This window comes from Bolinopsis microptera, chromosome 1, assembly GCF_026151205.1.
Source record: "Bolinopsis microptera isolate Bmic1 chromosome 1, MBARI_Bmic_1.0, whole genome shotgun sequence".
NCBI lineage: Eukaryota > Metazoa > Ctenophora > Tentaculata > Lobata > Bolinopsidae > Bolinopsis > Bolinopsis microptera.
In genome coordinates this window covers 23,347,966-23,369,295 of record NC_087072.1, presented here as the reverse complement: position 1 = coordinate 23,369,295, position 21,330 = coordinate 23,347,966, and the positions used below count along the sequence as shown (strand labels likewise).

General features: G+C 38.9%; 2 protein-coding genes and 1 long non-coding RNA gene across 3 annotated transcripts in view; all 3 read left to right on the top strand.

The window, feature by feature from the left end:
* Nucleotides 1-21,330, top strand: part of LOC134825041 (uncharacterized) — an 852,482-nt gene that overhangs the window by 117,839 nt on the left and 713,313 nt on the right. The gene's annotated exons all lie outside the window — the stretch shown is intronic.
* LOC134825544 (uncharacterized) lies at nt 9,118-10,615 on the top strand. The gene is made up of 4 exons (XR_010161565.1): nt 9,118-9,734; nt 9,928-10,080; nt 10,234-10,386; nt 10,540-10,615. It is a non-coding gene; the product is annotated as an uncharacterized LOC134825544 (long non-coding RNA).
* Nucleotides 10,650-15,114, top strand: LOC134819279 (uncharacterized). The gene is made up of 7 exons (XM_063829128.1): nt 10,650-10,692; nt 10,846-10,998; nt 11,152-11,304; nt 11,458-11,567; nt 13,455-13,539; nt 13,740-13,943; nt 14,122-15,114. The coding sequence occupies exons 2-7, from the start codon at nt 10,869-10,871 to the stop codon at nt 14,523-14,525; spliced, it is 1,086 nt and encodes a 361-aa protein (XP_063685198.1). The 5' UTR covers nt 10,650-10,692; nt 10,846-10,868; the 3' UTR covers nt 14,526-15,114.

The following is a 21,330-nucleotide window of genomic DNA, read 5'->3' as shown; positions in this document are numbered from 1 at the left end:
CTTTTGGTATCAAATTTATCAAAATCAGAGACAAAAAGTTCTGTGCCAACTCATGGCGCTTATTACATAGACTATAAGGACACAGCGTCTAGCTATGAGTCTGTTTGCAAACATCTGATTATCACGGGCTTTTCACTAGCCATCAGGAAATCGTTGCCCGCAACTTTTGTCGCATAACACCCGTGGCCTTCATGAAGTTTTAATGGCCCAATAATTGTAAAGGCCACAAGTTAATTGGAATACTTTCCACACATCAAAGACATCACCAGAACCATTATGACAAAAAATCATGAAACCCAACACATTCCAACTTTGTGGAAATAATCCCTTGGGATCTTCCTCCCAAAGTCTGGTGAAACCGACTACTACCAACCGAAGTCATTTCGCACTATCACCCTTTCTCCTGATGTTAAAACTGCAGGAGAAGGTGATATTTTGGGATATGCAACACGACCTTAATATCGCTAAAGACATCAACAAACCACAATTTGACTTTAAGAAGGATGTTCGACTGAAGCAGCTCTTCATAAAGTTACTCACACCATCGAGCGCAGGATATAAGCTAAGAAGGGATATGTCTTAGGAGTCATTCTAGATATAGAGGGAGCTTTTGATAATGTCTCTTTCAAGGCTATTTCTGACGCTATCAAGACCACGAAAGTGGATCTGGCCACAGCACAATGGATTATCAACATGGTAACTAACAGATTCATCACATTAAATCATAAGGATAAGTCGAAAAGGGTTCGGATCCGGAGAGGTTGCCCCCAAGGTGGCATCCTTCCCCTTTCCTCTGGAACCTGATAGTCGATGATCTCCTGGCCGAAACCGTAAGAGACATACCAGGTTATCTGCAAGCTTTTGCGGACGATCTGATTTCTCTAGCGGAGGGGAATGATTTCGATATCATCTGAAACAGAACACGCAAAACCATCAACACAATAGAAAAATGGTGACAAACCGAAGATCTATCCATAAGCGCACTTAAAACACAATTAGTCATGTTAACCTGGAATAAGAAATGGACACTAAGACCTGTGGTGGTGGGTAACACCACTATAGGTCTATCCAAATCTGCCAAATTCCTAGGAGTCACCTTCGACAGCAGGCTCAATTTCAATGAACATGTCACCAATACCACCAAAATAGCTACGGCACCCCTTATGCAATGTAGAAGAGCTGTCGACCCACATGGGGTATGAGCCCCATGTCGGTCTGTGTTCTGGCCTCTGGGGCAATGATACACGACTGGGTATAGCGAAAGAGTGTTCAAAGGATTATCACAAGAACATGTAGAAATAGATAACAATATATCCTGAGAGATAACAAAGTTAATGTAAAAGTATATAAGCCAAAGGTCCTATAATATAAACTAAAGGTGTAATATATATAACTGGAAATATATAGCCTGACATTATTATTCAAGAATTTCCTGAATAAGCCTTTATCCACGATCCTGACGGAGTGTTTCTATTGCTTCAGCAATATCTTTGTCTCTCATCAGAGCCTCTCGGAGCAGATTCTCCCTTAACACAAACACTGAAGGGTCTTGACTCTTCTGATGGAGCATCACTCCCCATTATTCTGCTCAAGTAATCTGCTTCCTGGTTGTCCGCTCCCTTCAGGTACTTGATACAGTAATCAAGATTTTCTAACTCTAGTATCCAATGGCCGATTTTCCTTCTGGTATCTTTCTGTCTATGAATGTTCCTCAGTGGCTCATGATCCGAATAGAATGTGATCCTTTCATAGCAAAAAGCTTTCCACTTTCTGCTAGCATTTATGATACCATAAAGTTCTCGCTCTGTAGCAGACCAGTTCTTCGTATTCTTCTGGTTAAAGGTCTCGGAGTGATAACCAATTGGTTTGAACAAACCATTCGCATCATACTGCCCAAGCACACTTCCCACTGCAATCTTCAATCTTAGAAGCATCTGTTCTTATCACAAATGGCTTAGACTAATTGAAATTCATCGCACGTGTCTTCGGGATCTGTAGTTGCCTTAAGATTTTCTATATTTTCGGCATCACAAACCCTCTTATTATTATTAATGTAAATTGCAAGGCCACCACCTTTTCCTGATTTTCGTAATGGTTCCTGAACAATAGGCTCGTGAAACCCTTCAATTTTAATGTCGGAGATTCCATTTGGTAATTTATCTAACTTCAAATTAGTTTCGTGAAGACACAAAACGTCATACTTAGTATAACTGTCGATTTCTTTACGGAAGTATGTGATGTTCTTTACTAATGATTGCACATTAATAGCATAACTGTTCATTATAAAACGACCAAAAGATATAAGATTTGCTTTTTTACAAGTTGGATCATGATGACAGACGCTACTTATATGATTTATCAGATACCTGTTCTTAATTTAATTGAAACCATGTTTATTCTTTTATATTTTTCTAAAGTTAACAACATTTTATAGATATTGGAAAGAGGAGAAATTTGAGATGATCTATTCATTGGCAGTAATGCTAATTTTGGCTTCACTGGACACGGCAACATCAGGAAATGAATTTATTCAGTTCAACAGTCCATGACTATAATGAATCCCTGAGCTTTCAGATCCCTGAGTTCTCTAAATTCGGTCAGCTGTTTGAGTGGTAAATTCGAAAAAAGTTTGCCAACATTGCCACAAAACTCAAGATGAGATCAGCATTCGTAATGTATTTGATCCAGGGGGATATAAAGTATAAACATTACCTAAGTAGCCCAGTTTCGCAGTCTGTGTTCGTAAGGCCAACTATTATCGGAAGTGAAGTTGAACAAATAATTTGCAACTTTACCACTTTTTGGATTTTTACCCCGTGGAAAATTAAGGGATTTGTTTTATTTTGATTCCATCTTGTGTGGCTACTGGCTGTGTTAAAGTTTTTGGCAATTTTTTTTGCAATTTTACCCTAGCAAACTCAGTCGAATCATCCCAAAACATACGTCTAGAGGATCGAGTGTATTACTATTTGATGTCCATAACTTGTGCATAACGTATAGAGCAGAAAATGCCCGTACGGCCTTCTGATCTACCAATAACTAAATGATAAAGATAGCTTTAACACAGCCACACAACACAGGAGGGCCAAAGTCAAAAGTGCAAAGAAACTGCTGCTAACTGCTGCTAACTGCTGCTAACTGCTGCTAATGCTGCTGCTAACTGCTGCTGCTAACTGCTGCTCACTGCTGCTTACTGCTGCTAGTAGCAGTTAGCAGCTGTGAGCAGCAGTAGCAGCAGTTACCAGCAGTTAGCAGCAGTTTCTTTGCACTTTGGCCCTCCTGTGACAAGATGGTATCAAAATAAAACAAATCCCTTAATTTTCCACCGGGTAAAAATCCAAAAAGTGGTAAAGTTGCTAATTATTTGCTCAACTTCACTTTCGGTATTTGGCCTTACGAACATATTTAATTTAAACTGCGAAACTGGGCTACTTAGGTAATGTTTATATCCCCTGGATCGAATACAGTACGCGCGCTGTTCTCATCTTTGATTGTTGTGGCAATGTTGGAGAAGTATGACTATCAGTATGAGTTTAAGTGATCAGCTGTCACTATTTATGATATTTCCGTCGTCGTTTTGGAGTTTAATTTTGTTTAGGGTTTGTAACCGATATTATCGACGATAATTTGTGAAAAAGTCATTATCGGTTATCGGCGATAATTTCTAACCGATAAACCGATAATGACGACATTTTTTCTTTAAAAATTATTTCAAAAAAGTTCGAAATTCCGTAAAAATAAAATCATCGATAAAATTTAGCGTTATTGGACCTCTACAAGCTAACCAGCTAATTCTAACCCGACTAACCGCCCACTTTAAATCTTGATATACCTTATCGGACCTTATTTGACCGGACATTAAATGAACGGACATAATTATGAACGGACATTATGATTAAAATGCACGCTCGATCGAAGGCATTTAAAACCATCAAAAATTCAATATTTTTCATCTTTTTTTTGCTTTTTAAAAACTTTAGCAGATAATTTGTTAGAATAATAATAAATTAATTTTTCGTACAATAAGCAAGAAAGTCAGTCGTTAAGCAGTAAAAATGTCAAAATATCTCTAGATCAGTGTCTATATACTATGATAATGAAAGTTGTGTAAAAACAACAGATACGAAATATGACCAGATTTGATGATCATATCACACTTCACAGGTGATCTTCCTCAAATGGGTTATCGTGAATTAAATATTCCATGCTTTAAGCATCATATCAGTATTACCTGCTTTTTAAAAACAATTTTGTATTCGACCACCTCGGTCCAATCCTGCATTTCAGCGTAAACAATTAACAAGATGTGGAGGTAAATAATAACTTCGAAGATGTGAACGAGGAAGCCGAAGATCGAAAAAGTGATCATGCCCTAATGTGATACTAATGCCTATGCTATGGCATGATAAATTATTATATAATAAGGGGTCGTTCACATATCACATAATCAGCCGAGGGGAGGGGGTGTTTGGTTTCATTCTGATAGGGGCGTAACAAGCTTATGAAAGCTCATAGTAGGCTACTAGATGCTTATACTAGGTTAGTAGAGGCACACTTCAGGCAAACTCATAATTACTCAAGCCTAGTGTAAACTTATTTCTACAGGCTACAGCAGGAGCGAGTAATAGGGGAGAGTAATAGGCACTGAGAAGTGCGACCTACATCCTCGACAGTCGAAACAAGCTCGCACTGCAAAGGGGAGGCCTGCCTTCCGAGATCGCATTACCAGGGGAAGCCTCGAGTCCAAATTTGTGTATCGAGGGGTAGGTGCAGACTTCGATAAACCGAAAAACCAAAAAAATATTTTCGACTTATAATGAAGAGGGTAGCATGAAACGTGGAGAAAAGTGGTTTTTAGAAAAACTTTGAAAAATTTTGACTTAGAAAATTTTCGGCCCGAGTCATTCTCGATACGTACCTTTCGTATCGAGTCAAAATTTTTCTGAAAACCGATTTCTCCACGTTTCATGCTACTCTGTTCATTATTTGGCGAAAATATTTTTTCGGTTTTTCGAAGTCCACACCTTCCCCTCGATACACAATTTTGGACTCGAAGTAATGCGATCTCGGAAGGCAGGCCTCCCCTTTGCAACACGAGCTCGGAATCGGGAGCTCTCGATACGGGAGGTACGTATCGAAAATGACTCGGACCGAACATTTTCTAAGTCAACATTTTTCAAGGTTTTTCTGAAAACCACTTTTCTCCATGTTTCGTGATACTCTGTTCATTATTGGCCGAAAATATCTTTTTTTAAGATAATTTTTCTCGAAATTCTAAATTTTTCAGGTTTTCAATGGCATAAAATGGCATAAAGTGGAGACTATTTCTATGGAGAAAATGGAAAAACCTATGAGTAATTCTCCATTTTCTCCATTTATGCCATTGCCCCCCCCCCCGCAGATTTACCGCAAACCCCAATCTACCTCACTGACACATTCAAGCCGTCGTTTATCAGCCGCTAGTTGTCGTTATCCAGCGCTGGTAAAAGATATTCAGCGCAAAATATAAATTTTCGATAATTGTCGCAATCCAGCGCTAGTTGTCGATATCAGCGCTAGTTGTCGCTATCCAGCGCTAGTTGTCGACAACTATTGTCGACAACTATCCAGACTATCCGACAAACCGTCGGGTGCGACAATGTCGCATAACCAGCGTTATCCAGCGCTAGTCGACAACTAGCGCTGGATAGCAACAACCACAAACCAATGCTCTTAAATTCGCACTAAACGTATTATTCGAATTAAATTCGCGTACGAATTTTTTTCTGAAAATTGCCGCACTTTAAAAGAAATACGGGAACAGGAAATCACGTGCCCATATTAAAACGTTCACGAAAGTTGGCTTTGCATGGTGGAATATTGCCAAAACATGTGCCTCCCGCAAATGTAGCAGCTACTGTCACTGATAACGGAGCAGGCTGGATAAAGTTAGAGTTTGATGGAACCTACTTTATCCACAAGGTCCTTATCTACCACCAATTTTATACCGACTGGTACCAAAACCGTCCTGAAAGTCAATGGTGTGCAGAGAATGAAGCTAATTTTAAGATGTGTGTGGATGGTCATAACGAAGTAGATGTGTCAGTGTACCAAGGAGAGGTAAAACAGAGCTCCTGCGGGACACTCCAACTAACATACGGACTAGAGCAGGCAGACCAGATCTACACACTGATCTGTGACACTGACGGGGTCACTGTAACGCTAAGTAAGAGTATAGGGAACATAAATGTAGCTGAAGTTGTTGTAACAGGTGAATTGTATTAAAGAGAAACAAATTTGACCAAAACCCATAATCATGGGTAGAGTGGACCGCTGCCAGTGTCTCTCTTTCCCAACAAAAAGGAATTGATATTAATTTGATTGACCGCGTCTGCAAAATATGCAAAATGATACGATACATAATAGCCTGGGGTCCCCAGGTAAGCCGAATGACGCCACATGCAACGTACTGTAGGGTAAAACTAAAAACGCTTCCCTATATGAGATAATATGACAAAAATTGTTTTGGTCACGTGACCAGTTAATGACATTGATATTTCGCTGCTGACGGTTTAGTGGAGGGTTAGGGTCAACGTATATACATTATAGGGTCAAAGTTAGGACTAGAGTTGTACACTATTGACATTGCGAGGGTAATGGTTAAGGTTTATCACTAGCGACCTTTTCATCTGACCACAATATCGCAAAATGCTATGTTGTATGTCACGTGACAAATTTAGCCGAGGGTCGGAAGTCAGAAGTCGGAAGTCGGAAGTCAGTGGACTCTGTTGGAAGCCGGTGGACTCCGAGCGGAATCCACCGAGCCCGGTGGACTCCGCCAAGCTCCGCCGGACTCCGCCGGATTCAAGTCCGGCAGAGAGGTCCGCCGGAGTCCGCCGACCACTCCGCCGGAGTCCGCGGCGGACCGGAGTCCGCCTAGTGGCTTAGTCCGCGGCGGACACTCCGCCGACCCGCCGCGGAGCCGCTCGGAGTCCGCGGCGGACTTTAAAGTCCGCTCGGAGTCCGCCAAAATGTATTCGAGTCCAAACGAAATACATTTTGGCGGAGCACCGCCGGAGTCCGCTCGGAGTCCGGCGGCTCCACCGGAGTCCGCTCGGAGTCCGGCGGCTCCGCCGCGGACTCTACTCCACGACGGATAGTGCCCATAATCCCATTCGTCAATGCTCTTGTCAAGAATGGTATTCTTCTGCCTTCCTTTGATTACGTCTCTTTCACTGGATTTGACTTCAACTTGGAGGATGTAAGTACCTTCTCTCTTTTAGTTTTTACACCCTATACTTGGCCTTCTTCTGTTACCAGGGTCCGGGATAGCCATCCGAACTTTATCGGAACCATAATATCATGATACTATAACTGAATGATAGAATTCATCGGTGGTATAATATATGGAATTAACGGCGCCAGCTGGACCCTTAAACACGAAACTGGCATCACGATTCACGATCCGTTTTATGTTTTATGTATGCCCAAATGTTTAACTGGGTAGGTAGATCAAATTGCTATTGTACGTATTATTATTGCTTGTACGTATGATATTTGCCAAACAGTTGTTCATGATTTCACCTTTTAAAGTTTATAATTATGTACAGAATTTCACTTGTGAGATTGACGTCTAAGAAGTTCGACCCTTCTACGTGCAATTCCATATGGAATTTCATATAAAATTCCATCACAAATTCCATCCCCAACTCCACTCCAAATTCTATGAAGAACTGCAAATTAACTAGGACTTAATATTATCATGTTATATATAATATAAATATTACAAACTCAACCACATTAATAAATTACATTAAAACGTTAAATAATTCTCACGCTTCGATAGACTACCGTTATTCTTCACGTCGTTGGCATACTTCTCCTCCAAAACTTCCATTTGAATAACTACCACACTTGAATCGTAATAGTTGTATTGTTGTAACTTTGTAAGGATGTCGTTGATGTCATTCCAACTTGGTATTCATACCCTTGGATAATTTCGTGTTGCAAAATTTTTAAATAATTCAATTGGCTTGGGCTTGGTCTGAGGGATTTCCTGTGGACCATTTTGCATGGCACAGATCCAACAAAACCAAATATTCAACTTTCGAGATTTCTCAGAACTCGATAATTAGTTCGATTTATTAAAGTAATACTCCTGTCTCGGTGTTGAATAGGTTTGTTTTGTTGTTGCCAGGTGTGAGGTCCGCCTGGTATAATCTCTGGGTCAGGTGAGTGGTATTACCCGATGAGATGAGACGATTTAATAAGTCGGACAAGGAATGAATGAAATTTAGCATTTACGGATGAATTACTCCAATCACGAGTCACAAATATGATTATAAGGTTTTTAAATATCCTCTGCGGTGGTAACTAATCATGATTTTTACAGATTCAATATGGTCTATGAAATCCTCTATAAGTATTCAGTTATCGTTGCCATTTCGTTTTTCACCAGTTCAATCAAAACTAATCGTACAATCACGCTCAACAGGTGTCATCTCTCGACAGAGAAACTGTAGCAAAATCTAACTTTCGATCTTTGTTCCTCGTTTTGCCACGCAACTTTTTGATGTTGGCTGTTGAAACACTTTCTGTTTAGTTAATCTCAATTTGATCGTAAGCACTTCTTTAATTAAAATATACTTAAATTATAAATATAATCAAAGTTACTCGTGGTGACGCGGTCAAACTCTGGCCATTCGAAGAAAAAATGGGCAGAAAATTCCTTCTTCTGGCTGCTGCACTGATTTTAAGATTGGATTTGGTATGTGTATAAAGATTGTTTAAATTCTTCTAAGATATTACTGAGTTTTATTAAACACATTGGATTTCTTTGTGTCCACTGTCCATTGGGTAATAAAATGGCTCAGTATATTGTGTCGATTGATGTCACATTTATATCAGTTATATCTCTCATGTTTATAGCTTTACCTAAAAATTGTATAAGCTAAGTAGAGACAGTTTTACAGTTTTACAGTGTTAATACTGTTATCTATGGGCCAACCAATGGAATCGATGTAAAAGCTTGACCGTTTCTCTGGATATATCTTTAGATAACATTAGTAACATCAAGCTGTTCAATTCCTTACAGGAAACAGTGGATTGTGCAGCAAGGGGGGAAATAAAGTTCTACAAGTATTACGACTCATATGATGATTGTGACAGGCGGTGGTCTTATTGTGATTTCTTTTTTAGAAGTGTTAAAATAAAAGAGAGTTCCGATGGTAATGTGCTGTTCCACAGAGGCTCAACCAGTTATACACAAGATAGCCAAACATACTACCCATCTGTCACAGCAACAGTGGACCTTCCATCCAACTTGAATGTGTATCTCTCCATGGAGGTATGGGACAAGGATGTCAAATATGACGACCATATTAGAACCATGAGCAATATGGCTCTCACATTTGAAAACACCATCATTGGTCATAGTTATTCAACAACTTATCGTAGTGGTGGTGGACAGTTAACAGTGTACTACAGACTGTTAAGTTGCAACCCTGGATTCACTGGCACAGGCTGTGCTGATTGCATACTAAACTACTACGGGTCACAGTGTAGCACATACTGTAAGCCTGTCAGTGGAAGCTACACCTGTGATTCTAACGGAAGGAAGACCTGTGTTGGAAAGAAAGTGGGATCCGATTGTCAAGACTGCCAATCTAACTACTATCCAGATGGTCAATGCGACACATTTTGTGACCCACAACCGGGAATATACACTTGTTCTTCTCTTGGACTAAGAGTACCAGGTTAGTTTATTAATTAGAAAAATGTTTGGTTAATTTTATTGCCGTGCTATGATCGAGTAAAACCTTATACGAATTGAAAGAAACAATACATGAAACTTCAGAAAACGCTTCAGTACAACTTCACATCTTACCAATTATTCCCATTATATTAAATATAGGACATGCCTCATTTCTCCATTCAGCTTGTTTTCAGTGATTTGTTCGGCTGGAGACTACATGACTGACACTGGATGTCAGCAATGTGGAGAGAATACCTTCAGCAGCGATAGAGCTTCTTCGTGCATTGACTGTCCAAATGGAAAGTTTTCGAATGCTGGGTCAACATCTGCCGAAAATTGTTATTACGGTAATATAAAAGCGAATAAGAGGATTTTGTTGAAGCAAGGATTGATATTAACAATTTTTCATGTCATAAAATCGATCATTTTATTGTGGTCCTTTGGGTTCTTTGCTCTCAAAAATGTTCACTCATGATGTCAAAATGCGATTTATATTTCAGCCCCATGCTCCGCTGGAGACTACATGACTGACACTGGATGTCAGCAATGTGGAGAGAATACCTTCAGCAGCGATAGAGCTTCTTCGTGCATTGACTGTCCAAATGGAAAGTTTTCGAATGCTGGGTCAACATCTGCCGAAAATTGTTATTACGGTAATATAAAAGCGAATAAGAGGATTTTGTTGAAGCAAGGATTGATATTAACAATTTTTCATGTCATAAAATCGATCATTTTATTGTGGTCCTTTGGGTTCTTTGCTCTCAAAAATGTTCACTCATGATGTCAAAATGCGATTTATATTTCAGCCCCATGCTCCGCTGGAGACTACATGACTGACACTGGATGTCAGCAATGTGGAGAGAATACCTTCAGCAGCGATAGAGCTTCTTCCTGCATTGACTGTCCAAATGGAAAGTTTTCGAATGCTGGGTCAACATCTGCCGAAAATTGTTATTACGGTAATATAAAAGCGAATAAGAGGATTTTGTTGAAGCAAGGATTGATATTAACAATTTTTCATGTCATAAAATCGATCATTTTATTGTGGTCCTTTGGGTTCTTTGCTCTCAAAAATGTTCACTCATGATGTCAAAATGCGATTTATATTTCAGCCCCATGCTCCGCTGGAGACTACATGACTGACACTGGATGTCAGCAATGTGGAGAGAATACCTTCAGCAGCGATAGAGCTTCTTCGTGCATTGACTGTCCAAATGGAAAGTTTTCGAATGCTGGGTCAACATCTGCCGAAAATTGTTATTACGGTAATATAAAAGCGAATAAGAGGATTTTGTTGAAGCAAGGATTGATATTAACAATTTTTCATGTCATAAAATCGATCATTTTATTGTGGTCCTTTGGGTTCTTTGCTCTCAAAAATGTTCACTCATGATGTCAAAATGCGATTTATATTTCAGCCCCATGCTCCGCTGGAGACTACATGACTGACACTGGATGTCAGCAATGTGGAGAGAATACCTTCAGCAGCGATAGAGCTTCTTCGTGCATTGACTGTCCAAATGGAAAGTTTTCGAATGCTGGGTCAACATCTGCCGAAAATTGTTATTACGGTAATATAAAAGCGAATAAGAGGATTTTGTTGAAGCAAGGATTGATATTAACAATTTTTCATGTCATAAAATCGATCATTTTATTGTGGTCCTTTGGGTTCTTTGCTCTCAAAAATGTTCACTCATGATGTCAAAATGCGATTTATATTTCAGCCCCATGCTCCGCTGGAGACTACATGACTGACACTGGATGTCAGCAATGTGGAGAGAATACCTTCAGCAGCGATGGAGCTTCTTTGTGTACTTATCTACCGATAACTACGGTAATAACGAGTAACCGTAATATGTAATAGTTGTACTCACTTGTACTTGTACTTGAAAAGGTCTCCTCCTAGTCGTTGGAGTGGCCTGCACCACATAGTAACTCCTTTCTCCGGTGTATTAGACCTCTCCAGTGAACCCTGTATGTAGCTTGTTGTTCTGCATCTTCTATCGTGATGTTATCGACCAGTGGCGTAACGAAAGGCCCTGCTGACCCCGCTGTGCAGGGGGGCGCCGTCTTAGGGGGGCGCCAAATCGTCGTTTGAATGTGGGACAATTTCGAAAACTTAACTAAAGTACTAGCAAAACTGCGCGTTTTGCTCTAGATACACACTTTTTTAGAGATTTTACCGGCGTATTCTTTAAAATCACCTAATTTGTTTAATTTTAGGGAGGGGCACCAAAAGGGGAGGGGGCGCCAACAGGGGGGCGCTTTTTTCTGCAGGGGGGCGCCAACAGGCAACGTTACGCCACTGTTATCGACACCTGTGAAGATTGCTGCATCCTTCCGGACACATGAAAACCAGTTTTTCCGAGGTCTACCTCTTGACCTTTTACCATGCTTTGGGATCCAGTGCAGAAGATAGTTGGGTATTCTTTCTTCTGGCATCCTCACCACATGGCCAAACCATCGGAGTCTAGCTGCTCGTACGAAAGTATCAACAGGGGCGATGTTAGCCCGCTTAAGTACATCAGCATTAGATACATGATAAAACCATTTGATTTTCAGGATTCTCCTCAGACATCTATGATGGAACACCTCAAATCTTTTCATCTGCGTCTGTGTGGTATTCCATACCTCACTTCCATAAAGCAGTATAGTGAGCACAGCCGCTTTGTAAATCCTGATTTTAGTTGGAGTCTTAATGCTGCGACTGTACCATATACTGCTAAGCTGATAGAATGCCCCAGAGGCCTTTTGAATTCGAGCTGATAGTTCCTTGTCAATTGTTCCATTCGCACTGATGATTGCACCCAAGTAAGTGAAATTGCTGACCTGCTGTATTGGGAGACCTTCCACATTGATGTCCATAGTGTCGTCTTTAGAATACGGCCTCTGCGATGCACTTTTGCTGACAACCATGCTCTGTGTTTTGCCAGCATTAATCTTCAGACCCGCATAGGCACTGTATTTGCAGAGAAGGTCAGTGGTTTCCTGCAGCCCCTCTTTTGGGTTATCTAACATGGCCATGTCATCAGCGTAATCAGTGTCCAAGAGATGTTTCTCTTCTACCCCGGGGGCTGGCAGCTGTAATAAAGCCCCCTTGCTAATGACTTTGTTTAGTTCCATAAGGTATGTCGAAAAATTCAAACAAAAGTTGAAGACTGGTGGTCCCTGTATATCACCTTGCCCAGTTCCCGAGCGTGCTAAATCACTCTACAGTCGATCTTCGAGATTGTTCTAAAAGGGTCCCCTACAGTTGAAACCGACTTCAATCGATGTATTTTTGGACGCTGATTCCGAATCACCCCCCATGACATAGGGTTAAAATGCTCCCCTGACGAGATATTGGCGAAAAACTGTCTTGATCACGTGATATGACCGTAAAAGGAAGTTAGTCTAATTTCTCGATAGGGTTAGGGTTTCAGCATATGCTTTTGTTAAGGATTGGGTTAGGGTTAGGGTTGGGATCAGATTACAGGGTTAAATTTTCGAATAGTCGTTCAGGACCAGCTAGAGAAGGGGTTGAAAAAGTCACGTGACAGTCGAGTGTAGAGTGATTAATCATCATCCCCCAGTTCCCGAGTTGACATAGTTGAGAAATGTAAAATTGTTTTTCAATGCCTCACTATCACCATCAATCTTATTCTTGTTATGTCACCATCAATCTTGTCACATCGCCCTCAAAATTTCTCATTCACGAGGTCAAATCTGATTTATCTTTCAGCCACCTGCTCCGTACACTGACTATCCAGATGGAATGAAATTAAATGCTACAACACCATTCGCTCGCGCTGATTACTCTTATCATGGTAATACTCAATGAATTAATAAATTTTGGCCCATTGCTCTCAAAATTTCCCATTTATGAAGCCAAATTTAGGTCGTAAAAATGATTTAAATCAAATGAAATGATTATGTTGTGTTTTAAGCTAATTAATAACTGAATTTCAGTAGGCGTAGTTTTATTCTGCTATTTCTAATTAAATCTTAAACAGTAAATTATATGTAGGCTCCGTGGGCCTTCTTGTGGAGTCCACATCATTTTACGTCGACGGCGGGTGGAGTGACTATGGAGATTGGTCTAAGTGCTCTGTAGAATGCGACGTAAGAACTCAGTCTAAAAACGGATCCTGTGATAACGTTACCCCTCTATATAAAGGAGCGGACTACAAGCAGGAGATTGAAGAAGAAAACACTTCACCACATAACTTGGGTAAAATATAATATGGTTATGATCTGAATTTGGAATACTGAAACTGTCACAATTTCCTCCTGTTTAAGTTTTATTATTGTTATAAATCATTCTTTCCATAATCATATTCCGCAATTACAGAACATGAGGAGATTGTAATAACATAGCAGTAAATACCAAGCTCACTCTCATATTTCAGAAAAGCACCCTCCTTGCTCCTGCTGGAATGGAGAATGTGGATACTGTCCCAACTTGTCTCATACCATAAAGCAGAGTATAACATCTTATCCAGACCAGGACATCGAAGTTCGCTCTACTATCAAGAGGCTCTATTACAGTTCTATCGCGCTGTTTGATGAAGCTGGAAACATGTTAGGAATGTTCCACTGGACTCGCGAGAGTGTGGTGCTGACAGGATGTATTGGATGTTACAGACCAAGAGCTTTAGAGAGGATGTGTCATTGGGACGAGTGCACTCAGTGGATCTTTTCCTTCAAAGACGGACATGTTCAGATCAAGATCAAAGGAGAGGGTCTGAAACAGTCTTCTACGATATGTCGTGTGAAGACAACTTCTCCTTCGTTTCACAGAATATGGAGCTAAGGGAAAGAATCTCATCAGATTGAGCTGAAGCGGTATTGACTCATCATAAACTTAAGAGCATCCAAAAGTCCAATGAGTGACCAATGTTTTTCTTATCACTGATTAGTGATATTAATAACTTATAAGCATGGCAGATAGCAAAGTTTCTGGAAAAGTATCACTACGAATAGATTAATTGTTCTTGTTGCAACTGATTACAATGGTGATTTTATCAAGTAAGATTTCCCTAAAACAGTTTTGCGCCACCTCGTTTAACATTCAGATATGTCTCGGGAAATGATAATTATGATGAGGCGCATATTGCAACTTATTTTATAATTTATATCCTCAGTAACATTGGAACTAACTAATATGAAGGTTGATCAATTTCGAAGATAATTTAGAGATTTAACTTTATGAAGCGATTCTTTGTGTTAATCTTATATCTTATACAGTTATACCTATCTTTAATTATGGTTTACACATCAATTTACTTTAGATGTCACCGTAAAATGATCTCAACTTGTCGCTTACTAATCGTTAACTTGATCTAATCGATAAACAATATCTTTAAACATGCGCCTTTCCTCCAGTAAAACTTCACCAACGATGATGCTAGTTTGATTGAAATTGGATACGGGGACACATCATTTGTATATAAGAATGTTCTTTATTCTGGTACATCAACATGCTGGTGATTTAGGATCATTGCTTTATAAGCGTCATTTTACATTCATGTTTCCCACCGATACCACCGACCCAAAGCCCACGAGAATTTTATTACACCACCATGGCTCATATTTCAGTTGTTTGATGTCATTATCGAATTGATTAAATGAAAACTTATACAACCTATAATTATAAAAGATGGAAATGGATTAAAAGAATGTATGAAATGAAAGGACGCTGTGAGAATGAGTGTCTCTTAAGATGGCGCTGACATGATGTGCAGGGGAGTTGTTCGGTTAGAATTTGTGACAAACTGATTACATTAAAACAATCATGGAGAAAATAAAACCCAAGCATCTCACGCAAACGTACTATATAGGTGAGTTTATGTTACAACATAAAACTTTGTTAACATAACAAATTTACATCCAACAGTCAGCAGATTAAAAAACAAAATAATACATATGCGTTTTTAAAAAAATCGCTGTTCAGTGTTCAAACATTTAATCGTCTGAAAAATAAAACTAAACATTAAATAATTCCCTTCATTAAAGTATATATTCTAAGCTACACAAAATTAATAAAACAAAACAAATTTCTAAAATTTGAATCCTTCTCAGTCGATCAATCTCAATCGTCAGTATTCGAGTTAATCATTATATTATTATATATATTACCTGGGGACCCCAGGCTATTATGAATAAAGATTCGGCGGAATGACAGGCTGAGCGCCGCCCAGTAAGTTAATCACTGTCTAAATTTAAGTAATAGTATCGTGCTGTGACTGTGAGATACTTGTTTATAACGCTAAAAATTGATTCTCAACTTATTCTAGTTAAATAAATAGCACTGAAATTACTCTGTTGAGGAAGTAGCTGGTTTGGGAACACTTAAAACCTCTTTGAGCCTCACTCCCCCACCCGGCTGAGGATCCTCATTACGATACACAACAACAGCTGGAACTGGACGTGAAGGAGTCTTACTCGACTCGCTCCTCGTTCCTACATTAATACTGTCTCTGCCACAAAACGACTTGTTTATGATAAAAATTCTAAGTTCCTCATTTCTAGCAAATTATACAACAGGATTGATGGCCGAGTTAAGTGGTATACACAAGCTGTAAAAAAACTTAGGTATCGTCGTTGTGAACTGATCCGTACAGACCAAGGTCAAAGGGAAATCGCGGACGTGCGGAATCGCGATTTTTCCCATTCTCCGCTACAAATCGCGATTTTTCAGTTCTCCGCGACAAACTGTGCATTTTTCTTTAAATCTGAGAACCAAATTTGCGCACTCTCGAGGGCCAAATATCACGTTCTTTATAAGGGTGAGCGACGACTGAACCCAATTGAACCTAGTTCCCACACAGTTAACAGGGCACCCAATCAGCTTAATTGGGTGCCCAATCAGCGTAAATCCCAAAACGACAACTGAACCCAAATTTTCCAAATGATTACGCTAGTGTAATGTTGACAGAATAGCTATTTGTAAAACTGATAAGTATAACGGAGGGGGGGTTCAATCATCTGCACTGTAGACTAGACTAATTCATGAAGCTATGAAGGAGTAACCAGCTATATAATTATATATATTAGTATATAGAGGGTACTGCACGATGGTAACACGACTCCTGTCCGACAGCGACATCTGTCCGACAGCGACATCTGTCCGAATCAGGGTACCAGAAAAAAACGACATCTGTCCGAAATTGTGACCTGATTTCAATACGACACATTTCCAATTAGAGACATGATCTAAACTGTTACTTGCTAAATTGTATACGTAACATGTCCAATTTGAGATATGATCTGAGCCATAGTTTACTACCACAGTTTATTTTCATTTGATGTCGATAAATTGGACAATAGTTTCAATGTTACTTAAATGTTATAAATTAATTCAATATAATACAATATCACAGAATCAAATCTAAAGCATAGTCAAATTTCCGATAGCTTTAAGGAAATCCATAGGGTTGCTGTAGTTGTCTTAATCATCTACAATTCTCTGAAGTTGTCGATCATAACGGATCTTGTATCACGTGGTGACCCCCACTGTCGCTTCACTATAGTGGGTGTCATCCGAATTGCGAGATTCGCCAGAAATCTCAGGTGCAACTGTACGAGAAGAACTCGCGTGCGCGGGGCAGTAGATTCAGTACTAAATTGTTACCGCGTGTACGGTAGAGTCATTTTAGAAGGTTCTAGACTATTTGACGTTACATGTCAAATTCGTTGATGACGTGATCGTTAACAGGAAAGCTAAACCCTTACTTTTTACAATTTTCTAACTAGCAACACTTCCTCCTTCTTATTCTTATTATAGGGACCCCGGCCTTAGTGTATGAACACTGAAGTCTCGGTAGATTGATTATTTTTGAAATGTCGATACTTGGATAAAACGAGAAAGCATCCTTCAAATTAAATAAGTTAATCCGGCATTTTAATCAGAAAACATATTCCAAATTCAATCAGTAAAGCCAGAATTTTAGTCACGATATTTACGATTTACAAAACTCACCACATATAACTCAAACTCGTATTATTGGTATCCCAATATTAATGTAGAACAAAACTAAAATTCATCTGCAATATAAATTAACATAGCTCAGTGCTTCAAAGAACTAGATTTTTGTAACAGTTTGAAATAAAAGTAAAAATTTGGGTCCATTATAGGTTAACACTATTGGTATTAAAAGGAAAATAGATTGATATCAGACGGTTTCCGGTTCAGCAGCCAAATCTCTGGACTGGTCTCCGGTACTCGCTTACTACTACTAGTCATTTGTGACAATACATAAAATGTGGTATGTGTTAGAAATGTATACGACGGTCTTTGATAAAAACAGAGGCAAACCGAGGAATTGTCCTCCTGACCGAGGCAAAATCGCTATTCCTCGGTAAAACTGAGGCCGAGGACTCGGTCGACCCTTGTATTTATATAGCATATACTCTACAGTCTAGATCTATAAAACGAAGTAAGAGTTACCACGTTACTCTTTTATCTCTCCGTTAAGCCTACAACTCTGCTAACTAACAATTGAGTATGAGGTCAAATAATTAATGTCCCTGGATGTGGATTATAGAAATTACATTCAAACATAATTGAACAGCATGAGACAAGCGGAGAACAAACAAACGAATAGATTTCAAGCTCATAACGGATCGTTGCTTGATATTGGAGATTTCAAAACTCTAGTCCGACAGTCGAAGTTATCTTGTCGAACTTAAGTGAGTGTCGAACTTGAGTCTAGATAGAGCACTTTGGTTCGAGTTCGACAGAGTCGAATCTTAGGGTTTGTCGAACTACAGTATAAGTGACGACAGACGAACTACAGTGCGTGTCGAACTTGAGTACGTGTACCGAATTTACCATGGTTTAAATATCTTCAAACCGTAAAATGTGCAAAAACAACTACATTTAAAGGATCCTCCAACATTGTCTACAGCGGGCAATATCCTTTATTTCATAATCACTATCAATTCAATATCCTTATTTTCATAATCACTCCTTTATTTCATAATCACTATCAATTCTTCGGAAGTATTCATAACCAAATTACAATCTTTAACATCGTCCATCAATAATTTAAGGGAACTTTTCCCGGGAAAACCTATACACCCTTTTAATTTTGACAGGGCAGCTCAGAAGTAGATGGTTCTAAAACAAAACATAATAAATCTAATCCCTTTAAAATACCTATGCGGCTCAGTTACTGGCACGTTCTTACCAAAACAATTTAAATATACCATCTAGCTTATTCATAAAACACATTTCGGAATACTTAGTGGCATTCACCCTAGGCAGAACATCTGGGTGATCATGACTATTGTTGAGAATTTTTGAATCTGATAATTGACCATTTTCGTCGGGAATACTCAAAATTGTCTTTCTCTGCTGGAGGTTGAGGTTCTACTGTATGTTGAGGTTCTGTTGAGGATGGGGATACTTTTATGAAGTAGGGTCTAGGAAACGAGCTGCGGAGCAATATCTGTTCATCCAGCTCGGCCTTCTTCTTGTTAAGGTTAATCAAATTGGTCCTCTGACTGTCTTTTTTGGCTCTATCTTTGGATTTCTTCAGTCTCCTGAAATATATTAAGTCACATTAGATGATTCATGATACGTAAAGATTTGTTTAAGCATACCCAAAAGGATTTATTTTATATGAATAGCTCATTAATATAATCCAGCATTGGATGTATTTGAAAAGTAACTTAAAACAACATGCAGAGCGACCAATATCGACTGAATCAATGCTTGGTAGCACAAACCGGAGGTTAGAAATGAATACTTGACCACATGGTCACTTGCAACATATATCATTATCACATACCTTGGTTTTACATTTCCTTTTCAATAACTAAATCAGAGTGACCTCAATCTCCATAGATGATCAAACGCATGGCCCACATATAATCGACGAGAATTTTCAAATGATTTTCGGCATTCCAATTCTTGCAGCGGTTGCTGAGTTTCTGAAAAATAAATCATTATAAAACATTATTGGGATTTAATATTGTCTGAAATATTCGAATTTTCGAATGTTGACAACAGACTCCTCGAATGAATAGTTACATAATGCCATCTGCAAAATAACAGGTTTCAAATATTAAACACGTGTAACGAGACTTTTGGCCCCCCCCCCCTCTATCATTCCTAGTATATCTACCTATAATATTAGAGCTATTCTGGTGTATCTGAACAACATTAGAGCTACTAAAGTCTGGTGTATCGTAACAATATAAATACTAGTGAAGTATGGTGTATATTAACAATATAAGAACTAGTGACGTCTACGTCTGGTGTAACTCCACAATTATAATAGTAGAGCTAATAAAGTCTGGTGTATCTGAACAATATTAGAGCTAGTAAAATGTTGTGTATCTGGTGTATATTATAGAATAGCCATTCTTTATTAGTTAATATAAATTAATTATGAAACTCTAATACCCTGTGGTTAACGTTTTTCAGTTTCAGCCCTTTCGACTTAGTAATTCCTGATAGCTAAAAACTACTTTTCTCCGTGTTTTAAGCTATTCCAATCATTTTGAGCCTATAAAAAAGTTTTTAAATTTTTGCTCATTAGCTAATTGATTATTATCCAATTAACTGATTATCTTACGTGAAATTGTCTTCCTGAACGATGTTCACAACTAAAGATATTTGACAAACAAGAAAATTAATAGCTCAATCACTGAATGCCCAATTGAAATAATTCTTTCTGGTATGACTTACTACCACCACTGGTTCGAGGAATTTGTCAAATCGATAAATATTAGAGTTCTTTTGTTACAAATGAAGGTTCATTTTTGCATTTATTCGATAGTTTTGATAGTCGAATCGAGCTAAACTTTATTAAATTGTGTTTGTCCTGAAAAAATTAGAACTGTAGCTTATCAGATGACCGAGATATGAAGCATAACGAGTTTATTCATTACGTGTGATCAGGAGATTGGTTTACTTAATCACGTGATTAGGTGACCCCGTTAACCACCCCGTTAAACATTATGGGAATTTTTAAGGGTGCCAAATTAAGGTGTCGTCTCACGGTGTCACATAATCACCCAGTCAATATTGTTAACGAGATACAGAAAATGCTTGATAACTTTGTCATTTCTAATCCGTTTTGCCTCATGTTTTCGGATCATATGCAACATTTAATAATCTACCGTCTCTGAAAAAAAGCGTTCAGCATGTTCAGAGAAAACAATACAGGTGTTTTAATATTGAATGGGCGTGGTCTAAAATATTCGAATTTTCAAATTTTGACGACGAAATCCTCGAACCAGTAAGTACAGTATGCCATCTGCAAAGCAACAGCTCTCAAATATAAAACACAGCGGAGCTATTAAGGCCAACGTATGCCCACTGACTTTTGGCCCACCCTGTATATTAAGACAGTAGTAGAAAAGTTTGGAAAAGTCAGTCAGCCATAAAGGGCACCTAATGGGACTCAATAACGTCAAAAATCTTTTGTAAGCTTTGTGTGTCGGCAGATCGATTTTATCAGACGGATCTGTCTGTACAACTCGACAATTCACGCAACGTATATACGGTAATCGTACTGTAATGCGACACGTACTCTAGTGCGACACGTACTCTAGTGCGAAGTCCGACAAAAACACCCTCTGTCGCACTACAGTACGTGTCGCACTAC